Here is a 10,981-nt window from a genome sequence, read left to right as displayed (position 1 = left end):
TGCATATGCATGCATTAGAGTCATGATGTGCAATTTAGACAATTATTTTAAAACCCATCCTTATGCATGGTAGGAATAATAATGATTAAAGTCATTACTAGAGGCTAATTCCCCTCGGAGTGTCTGAAAGGGGGCTCAGTATAGCGCAGACGTCACTGGAGAGATCATCACCTGCCGACCGGACAGTGCTTTCTGAGCGGGACTCTGTCTAGTAATGTGTGCGCATCTCAGACAAACACAGAACACCTTTGGGATAGAATATCTCATATAATATGGGCTCATTTATCTGAAGGCATAAATATAGTCCTGGATATATAATTATGAATCCAAATGTATATATTCTTTTGTATATAAAATCTGAAATTATGTTTCTATTAATTATAATATTACTCTAAAATATATACTATATGTAAACTAAAATGGTAAGCTAAAGGATGTGTAGGAAACTCAGAAGCGAAGACCAGGAGACTCGGTTGTGTCTTCAGCAGGTTTCTTTATTGAGAACACGAGCTGTCGGTATCTGCAGTCATCAGGTCTGACTCTGACAGTCCTTAAAAGTGTTGACCTTACACACAGCCTTAGAGATGACCACTAAATCGAATCATCTAATGACAATAGAGGTAATTAACCCCGACTGAAGATAATGGTACCCCCCCCCCCCATACAAATCACATGGTCACAAGAACTAAGTAATCATTCACACATAGTTTGACTCTCAGTAGGAAGATCAAAAATGACAAAACCCCTTCAGTGGAAACTATATTGAATCTAATCAGTAAATTGATGCCATCATGTTCACCTTTAATGCTCAATACAGTGTAGTTCACCTTAGTTTTTCATGTGATGTTATGTAAGGATGTACATATTCTTAAATTTGTAGTCAGATGTATATATTCAGATTATATATATTTATATATATCACTGAAAAAATATACTGGTAGTGCTAAAAATATGAATATATAAATGTATGTTAAATTCTGAATACGTTGCTATTAACCAATATCTAAATGTAGGTATATATCACTATATATTTACCTGCTCTGCAAAAATATATAGATAAATCCTTATTAAAGCTACCAACGTGATTCAGTCAAGAGCAGTGAGTGGTTTTATTTTTGTCTTTTGTTGTTTGATTAACATTAGTAGTGAGACATTAGTGAGTGCAGCAGGTTTATTCGGCTGCTGTCACTTTAAGACCTGACGCACGACGTGGATCTGACATGCATCCGATGTTCTCTTTGGCGTCTTATCGTTTTTGATTGGTTTAAAAGCACTTGAATGAATGATAGCATGATCATATAATGTAATGTTAGCCAAAGGATGCCAGGAAAAAACGGATGCTGTGTTAATTGCGTTAAATATTTTTTACGGGATAAAAAAAAAAAAAAAAAACATTATTGCAAAATTAACACGTACAAATATATATATTTAAATTGCATAAATCTGCTAAACTGTGTGTGTGTGTGTGTGTGTGTGCGCGAGTGAGCGTGTGTGTGTGTGCGCGCTAGTGAGTGAGTGAGCGAGCGACAGTGAGTGTGTGTATGGCAAGCCAAGAGGCTCATAAATACGCCATAGATTAATCGCGTTTAAAGCCAAACGGCGTCAAATACGGCGTTTTAAACCGCATTTGACGGCGCAAAATACGCCGTTGTAATTACAAACGCTGTAAAAAACACGCGAAATGGGTCAATGACGGCGTATTCGACGGCGTTTTAGTGTGCATGGAAAGCGCTGCGTTTTACGCCGTTCATCTCGCCTTATGACGCCGTAAAAAACGCTGTTTTGGTTGCACAGAGAGCGCGTTATTTTACGGCGTTTTGCTTATAGTATAATGAGACACGCCCACTGATTTCCACAGCCAGTAAGTTTGAACTGTTCTCTCCCAATCAATGATGAACTGAGTCAGACCAGACGAATTCAGCACGGATCATTTGTGGTAATCCAATTCGTATGCTCCCAAGGAATTATTCATTTTATGTATTAAAATAATCCAAGCTAAACGGCGTTTGGCTTTAAACGCGATGAATCTATGGCGTATTTCTGAGCCTCTTGGCTTGCCATATGTGTGTGTGTATGTGTGCGAGTGAATGTTTGCGAGTGAATTGTGTGCGTGTGACGGCACGCGATGACTGGTCGGAAAGCAACGTGTAGTCTGACATGTTTCTTGTCCACAACAGGACAAGATTTTAGGAGTCAAAATCGTGTAATCTGACACCGAGACTATCGTAACAGACACAAAAATCTTGTAATCTGAACCAGGCAATACAATAATGGTGTTATGTGGTTAAACATAGCTTTTATTCCCAAATATGCGAGTTGTAAACACTAGCTCCTTTATTCTAATCCACACAATAGGCTCACAATGTCATTGCTGCAAGAATGTTAAACCTCCAGCCGCTTTCTTTGGTTTTGTATTTCAGTTGTATTTAAAAGATTTAAGTATGGACTTATGGGTCAGCTGGCATAAATTCCTCTGGAGCAATGAGATTCAACATTTCCCTGAAAGCTAAAAGTAGTTTATATAACAGTTTTACACCTCAGCTTCTATTTGCATTTGAATTCTAATGGATGAGAGAGCAAACTATAATATTTGTATTGTTTATTGCTTGTGGCATTTGTTTAGATCCAATATAGCAATATAAAGAAACCACATATTCTCTAGAAAACTCAATATTTGATTTAAATTGGCATTGCTCTTTGACTGTCTTTGGAGTGAGAATATAGTGTTGATTGCCAAGGGATGATCAAATGTGTGAATAAGAGATACAAAAATCTAAACATATCTGTTGCAAGGACTGGTAACATTTATTTCGATTGTCCACTTTAGACATTTTACTAACTATAAGTACCAGTTATTCGACTATTAGTAGTCCGTTCGCCTAATATCTGCTAGCACTTTATTTTGATGCTCCCCCAACAGATATTCTACTGACTATAAGTAACTTTGCAACTACATGTTTACTAAAACATGTACAAGAAAAAATATTCTACCAACCTGAACCCTAACACCTAACCTTACCGTCTACTAATACTCTACTGAGAGTTAATTGACAATAGTTGCAAAGTTACTTGTAGAATATCTAAAGTGGACTATTGAAATAAAGTATAACCCATGGATTTAACATTGCATCAAAGAATGTGCTTTTCCATTCGTATCACATTGATCCTGGCCAGTTTTGAGACCAAATGGTTAGGATGTCTGTAGCTATGCATGGATGTCACAGTAAAGCCCAGTTTGCGGAAAATGGAAATGGCCGCGGTCTGTGGGGAGCTGATCTCTACGACCACCCGAGAAAGTCCCTGCTCCTTACAGAACTCTACGGCTGTCTCTACGAGCTGGGTTCCCAGACCTTTCCGTCGCTGGTGGAAGGACACGATTAACTGAAACACCTCCGCTGTCGCTGCATCGTCTGCGTTCCAGCCATCCTTCGAAACGCCACCCTTCTCACCAACTACAGCCAGCAGCCCGGACACTTTCCACTTCCCGTTCACCTCCACCTCCGCCACCCAGAAATGATTCACTTGGTTATCCAAGAACTTGGCCTGAATATCTGCCATTTCCACCTCCATCTTCATCTTGAGGAAGCTGTTGTAAATTTCGTGGCAGCAATAGTAAACCAAGCAAGCCCAAGCTCCTCCGAAGAGCACGGCCTGGAAGTACGAGCTCCCTCCGAGCACATATCCGGCCACGGAGACGCTGAGGGTCACGCCGATGTGGTCCGGATGACTCATGGCTTTGAAGAAGGCCGGGTAGACATGCTCCAGAATGCCAAAGCGGAAGAGAGAGACAATAGCAGACTTATCTGCGGGCTTGTAGGGCCGGATTACACTCTGCACTGCAAGAGAGGAAAGAGACAGGGATTCAACTGGATGCTGACTGAACGTCTGCTGAAAGTCATGCAGATTTACAGGCAGAAGGAAGAAAGTGCAGAAAGAACCCTTGTGATTAAAACCAGGGTTATTATCCTTAACTAAAGCTAAAACAATAATAATACAAATATTAACTGAAATAAAATAAAGCATAATACAACTTAAACTTATTTTATTCCAGCATCAAGGCAACAGTTTCTCATTTTCATTTAGTTTAAGATGAACTAAATAAACTAAACACTAAAACTTAGCAAAATAATAATAATAAAAATGACAAAATTACTAAAAGTTTAACTAAAATTAAAATGAAAACAAAATATAATATAAAATCAAATTCAAAATATTATAAAACTATATAAAAATAGCTTATCAATGATACTAAAATAATGCTGATTAAAACATAAATCGAACACATCAAAATCATGCGTTTGTTTGTTTCACATATTATCACCTGAAAAGAGCATTTGAAGCTTCGAACATTTCAAAACCGAAAAAGCGAAATCAGATTTGATTCTGTGAAACAATTTGTACATTTCATGTGTATTTTTCATCAAAACATTGTAAAGACCGAAAGAAAGACAAACAAAATACCCTATCATTTGAGAGAGAAAAAACTGAATTAACTGGAGTAAATGATTTACTATTGGGATGTCTGTCATTTGTGAACAATCAACAAACTTCATACATTATAATAAAGGAATGTTTCACATTTGGGAAACATGTCGTTTGGTGTGAAGCAACACCTCTGAACTTACAACTCACAAGCAGACTAGCAGATGTATTGCTCCACAACACTGCAATTTTTAATAATTCACTAAAGCAAAAGCTATTCCAGTGCTTGCTAATTGACTTAGCGTGAAGATGCACCTGCCACCTTTGAGACACCTCGCATAACACATTCCTATAGAGAAAATGTTCACTTACAGCTAGTCTTCTGTACCATCGCTGCTGCTTGCTGTACTTCTCTCTCAAACGCTCTACACCTCCTTTCTTCCTCACTCACTCTATGAACTTTAGCCACGGTATTGGGACAAATACCCATTATAGGGCAGCTTAGGGGAAGAAATAGTGCATGTTCCCCACACACACACACACACACACACACACGTGCATTGGAATTACAATGTTTTATGGGGACTTTACATAATGATTTTTATACTGCTTAAAATGTACTTTCAATCCTATAGACACAACTCTCACAGAAACGTTCTACAGTTTAATCATCATTTAAACGATTTAAAAGCTGTTTGAAAAATGTCCCCGCAACATATAGGGTTTACCAGGATCAAACAGACACACACACACACACACACACACACACACACACACAGACAGAACCACTCATGCAATGACAATCGCTACTGATCCCAAACAATCATAGAGACCTGTTTACATGATTTCAAGCTATCCATGATTTTAATCATTTTCGTTATAAACCCAATTCCAAGAAATAGTCATAGTTGCTAGAAATGAAGTCACAATTATGAGAAATGAATTCACAAATATGAGAAATAACTTTGCAATTATGAGATATAAAGTCAAATATATGAGAAATAAATTTGCTATTGTGAGATATGTCACAAAAATGAGAAATATCTGTCATAGTGAGAGTCACAGATATGAGAAATAACTGCAGTTTGGAGATTTAACGTCTTATTGTGAGATATACAGTAAGTTATAAACATGAGAAAAAACTTTGCAATTGTGAGAAAGTTGTATTGAGATATAGGGCCCTATCTTGCACCCAGCGCAATTGACTTTGTACACCGACGCATGTATCATTCCTGTTTTGCACCCGCGCACAGCGGACTTTTCCCTCCACAGATGCACGTCAGTGAATTAGGAAATGAACTTCCGTTCAGCGCAAAGAGGAGGCATGTTTCGGCGCAAATGTTCACTGGTGCTATTTTGCAGGTTTAGAAAACAATTCCGCCACTGACCAGGAAAAACCTAGTCTAAAGTCATTGGCGCGTTGCGCATGTTATTCATATGCTATTTTAAGGGCGCATGCTTGGCCATTATCAATGTAGCGTGTGCACAACGCGCATGCACTTTGCTTATCTCATCTACACACAGACGCAGCAGTTCTCATTTTTAGAAAATCATACATTATTACAAGGAAAAATATTAACACACAAGGGAAATCATTGTTGTGACCATGAAGATGTGAAAAAATAGGCATAAATCTAGCTTACGCATTTACCCAAATTTTTATACGCCTGTTTAACCGAAGCTAATTTGGGTGGGTTTCTCCATCCCCAATGTCACTTCTCTGTCTTTTACGGCCCTGACGAGAACGTCGGTCTCCTCAGCTGTGAACTGCTCCTGGCAAATCCGCCGTTATAATAGCAATCCGCCATGGAACAAGCACACCTGCTCTTAAAGGGAATGTGAGATGTCGCTCTGATTGGTTTATTTCACGTTACACCCAAACCACACCTATGAATAATGAAGCTACTTCAGACCAACCCATTTTAGATTTGCGTCGGGCGCAAGAGTCATTTATCCCGCCGGTATAATAGCAACAGCGCCCAAGATCCGCACACAAAGTTACTTGCGTTTCGCGCTTGATACTTGCGTTTCAGATCGTTAAAATAGGGCCCATAAAGTCATAAATAACTTTGCAAGTGTTAAATATAAAGTCATATTGTGAAATTTAAAGTCACAAATATGAGAATTAACTTTGCATTTGTGAGATATAAAATCATATGTGAGATATGAAGTCATTTTATGAGATGTCACAATTACAATAAATAGAGCTGCATTTGTGAGATATAAGCAAACCTTTTAAAGATTTTTTTTTTTTTTTTAAAGATTTTAATTAAAATATTTAGTATGTTTACTGAGTTCCTTTTATTAAGCTGGAATTGTTGACTGGTCCTCACAATTTAGCTGATTTCAGGTTTTTCTATTCTTATGGGGACATTTGGCTGCCTATAATGTAGGGAAACACACACACACACACACACAGTCAGCGTCTCTAGCATTTAATAAAATCAGATCCAATCTTGGCCTGACTGTGTAATGAGGTCCTCATATGCCTGGCTGGATCAGTGATTACATTACATCTGATTGCTTGTCACTCATTCAGACTGGATGTTACAGAGGACAGATTGCTCTCCGACCCAATGCACTTCATTTAGTAACCAGTGCGCATGTTTTACATTATAGACATTCTCTATGTGACAACTAGCCCTCTTGCTATATCTCAATAACTACCGAGCTAAAAACTAATATGTTCTAAGAACATTTTGCTAACGTTTCAATTAGGTTATTAAAATGTTATTTCGGATTGTTCTCTGAATGTTCAAAATGTCCTGTTTTTTAAAAGTTTTTTTCTTAGTTATGCGGACATTATAAGGAAACATAAAATTTCAATCATTACACATTATGGGAATTATATTTTTTAATGTTCTCTGAAAGTTCTGAAACAAATAGTAACATTTAAAAAAAAAAGTTAAATGAATGTCCAACTAAAACATTTCAGAAAAAAATTTCATGAACGATGTATTAATAATGTTTTGTGCCAATGTTTTGAGAACATTATTAAAGACCAGATAAATTTGAGTTTTATTTTAACGTTACTGGAAGAATGTTTGTTCATTACTTTGAGAGAACCTTGCTAGAACGTTCCCTGTCAGCTGGGTATAAGCTCTTGAGTCAAAATGCTGACATTTTGTTACCTTGTTTTTTGCATTAAAATAAGCCTTGATTAAATGGCAAGTTCCATTGTGACAACTTACCCCGTAGATTGTGACAACATGCCCTGGGTGTTAAACCAAAGCTTCTTCTTATTTTTGCAGCCAAGACTTTAAGTTATATATCTATACAGAAACTAACTCCAAAGTTAACTTAGTCTGAGAAATATTGAGTGTGACAACTAGCCCCGGTCTCCTCTACATTATACAAGACTCCATTACCACAGATTGCACTAAGCACCGGCATCTCTTTATGCAGATCTCACCTCAAGAAAAAATGGATCTTTGATTGACTCAGAGACTAATCATTTTTACAAGCCAAAGATTCATTTTCACTTAGATTCGCACGTGTGAAGAGTGATATATCTGCACGCTAATATTAGCTCAGTTTCCATAGTTTGACAGATACTGTACGGTGTGCCTGCCTGCCCTAGTACTAAAAGATTTAGCATTACCTTTCACCTCTATTTATAAGCGCATAAGATCTCACTGGAAAAAATACAAGCAATTGCTGTTAAGCTCTGATGGCATTTCACAAACCCATATGTGGCATGTGCTTTCTGAATGTATCCCAATATATTTATGTTCAGAAATCCAATGACATATTTATGAGGACAACCAATTTCAACATCGCAAATGCGCCTTGTTTTTCTTTTTCCCGCAAGAAAGCTGAGTATTTACAGAGTCTTAAAGCTCACTGCTGCCGTAGCTCCTTATATGAACCATATTTCGCTTCTCTGAGTATGTGGTAATGATTTACGTGAACCCTCTACACAAGCATCATCTTTTATTCCTGATCTTAACAGTGTAGAGTACTTATATGACCTTGAGGCAGTTCACTCAACGCCTGGATCTCAACATATTTATTCTGTGCTTGGCACTCGAATGAAGTGGATTTAAAGGAATAGATCACGTCAAAATAAAATGAAAATTCTCTCTAGTTACTCGCATGGAAAGTCCTTCCAAACCTTCATGACTTTCTTTCTTTTGCGGAAAACAAAAGGAGTTTTTTTTTTTTTTTTTTTTTTTTTTGCAATAAATGGGGACTTTGTAATGCAAATAATGTCATATACATATACATATACATATACATATACATACATATACATATACATATACATAATAATAATGTAATGCTTAATGCAATAAAGCATGTAAATGCTTTAAAAAATGCAAAAGGACCATCAAAAGTATCATAAAAATGAACCAAATGACTCATGCACTAATGTTTAATACTGACGTAGACCTAAAGAGTCTTATTCACTGAAAACCATGACATCTGCATTTTCTCTCCTCTTCCATCTGGTCATGAAGTTTTCATAATAATAATAATAATAATAAAGACATATGCAGTATCGCAGCTAACAGGGAAGCTTCTCAGAACTTAACATTCAATGTTCTCTCAAAGTTCTGAACATTCTAAGAATGTTTCCAAAGCATTCTTAGAACATATTTTTGGCAGCTGGGATTTAGCATACAAGTCATGGCTGCTTTTATGACACTTTTTTATGTTTTTTAAGCTCCAGACCCCATATTGTATAAAAAAGAGTGACATGTACAGTCGACAAAAATTTATATACATTTCATACATGTTTGGAAACAGCATGAGGGGGAGTAAATGATGATTAAATATTCACTTTTAGATCTCTACCAGTCACACTCACAAACGTTCGCTCAACACGTGGATCTTCCCTTCCCTTCTTTCTTCTATTCTTGACACTTAAATAAAGCCTTCTAAAAAGACTGATTCACACAATAGAAAAAACTTTGAATGCTTATTTTTTTTCCTCTGGGTCTTTCTTTCTTTTCTTTTCTTTCTTTCCTGCAGTGCTAATTATTTTTTGGGTAGTTAATGAGTTTTGCACCAACTGGAATCTTGGGAGAAAATTAAAAGCAACCTGCTGTTTACCAAATGTTGACTGTCCTGAAATGCAAAGGCATCATTCTCTGATCCTCTAAGATTATCATTATTTGTTCACTATATTTGTCCTAAAATAGAGAACTTTTTGTAAAAGATTATTCTTAGTTGAAGTAAATAATGCTGAATAGAAGTAAATTACTTCATGCTTAAGCAAATTGTTAGCAACTTATAATTAATTTAAAGTATCTTCACATAACGTTAACAACAGACATAATTTTACACACAAATCGAAAACGGCTGTTATAAGGGACCACATGGCTTGAAAATCCTAAATTTCTTCCTGATTTAAGGTAATAGATTCAAACTACAAGCACTTTGCTTTCCATATTTCTCATAGACAACATGAAATAAAGAACAATCAGTAAGTTTAACCAATAAAAATGTTTTGACCCTTTAGTAAACCATTTCTCTCTTGGTAAGTATTTCTCCCAAAAGCATTTGAAGATTTAAACCATGTTAAAAGTGTATGGATTTTACTGCATTAGATACATATATAAAATGTAATGGGGTATCAGCAAATAAACTATGCCAGACTTTTTCCAATTTCACTTTCATTTAATTTCTCATGGCAGTTTGTGGAATTAATTTTAACCAACAAAAGTGTACTAGCAACAGTTGTAGTTCATTACAATAACAAACCGGTATTTAGCATGGGCGTCGACTGAAAGATGCTACTATAGTTTTACAAATAAATTATATTTTTTTAACTCGAAAGTAAATATGCATGTAGTGTAGTTATTTTAATACATTTCGAATTGTTTTTTGTTTGTTTTGTTTTTTAAATCCAATCAAACTCACTAACGTTTCCCCCCAATATCATGTGCGACTGTGCATAAGAAGTTGTCATGCGATGAATCGGCATTTTTGCAGGATTACAGCGCGACAGATGTCTTTTTTAAAGCAGAGGGTGAGTAATTTCTCTCTCCTTTATTTTCCTACTTTCAAATATCATGTTCGTAGTGCATTTTCAACGTTTTATTGCTATAGCACTGCAAAACCGACTCAGCACAGCCCTTGCCTTTCAGAAAAGCTAAAATGTGATTAAAATAGTGTTGACTGACACCATGACTGCTCAGATGTCACGCTACGCCCATGGTTCTAAACATTTTACTTTCTGGTGTGAAAAAAGTTTATATTTTATACACACAAAATAGCCCTGCTGTGAAGCTGCACTTTAAAAACTGGTCAGTTAGTGGGATCAGTGAGATGTTTAACTAAAGATGTTTAAAAATATTTACACACGCTGTAAAGGTATTATGCTAAGCTGTACTTTTTAAGTTGAGGAGATGATCATGCTTGTGAACTGTAATGTAAGTGTTAAAATGTTTCAATATTATGTACACACTGTACTGTAAATGTGTTTTACTAACCAGCAGTTAATAAGCTGCAATGATTTAATAAATGTTGGAAATTGACATAGTAGCACCTAATTATTTGAAGCCATTCCAAAAAATTGGTCAAAATTAATTAATCAGAAGACATTAACTAGTAT

The 10,981-nt window shown here is 36.3% G+C and overlaps 1 protein-coding gene across 1 annotated transcript; it reads right to left on the bottom strand.

The window, feature by feature from the left end:
• Positions 1–2,311: 2,311 nt before the first annotated feature.
• On the bottom strand, positions 2,312–4,872 carry LOC311302749 (putative N-acetyltransferase 8B). The gene is made up of 2 exons (XM_084428788.1): positions 4,795–4,872; positions 2,312–3,836 (listed from the first exon to the last, which is right to left on the bottom strand). Exons 1-2 carry the CDS (start codon positions 4,811–4,813, stop codon positions 3,130–3,132), a joined length of 726 nt encoding a protein of 241 aa, XP_084284914.1. The 5' UTR covers positions 4,814–4,872; the 3' UTR covers positions 2,312–3,129.
• Positions 4,873–10,981: the final 6,109 nt, after the last annotated feature.

This window comes from Rutilus rutilus (genome assembly GCF_951802725.1).
Source record: "Rutilus rutilus genome assembly, chromosome: 13".
NCBI lineage: Eukaryota > Metazoa > Chordata > Actinopteri > Cypriniformes > Leuciscidae > Rutilus > Rutilus rutilus.
This window is presented reverse-complemented; position numbering and strand designations above follow the sequence as displayed.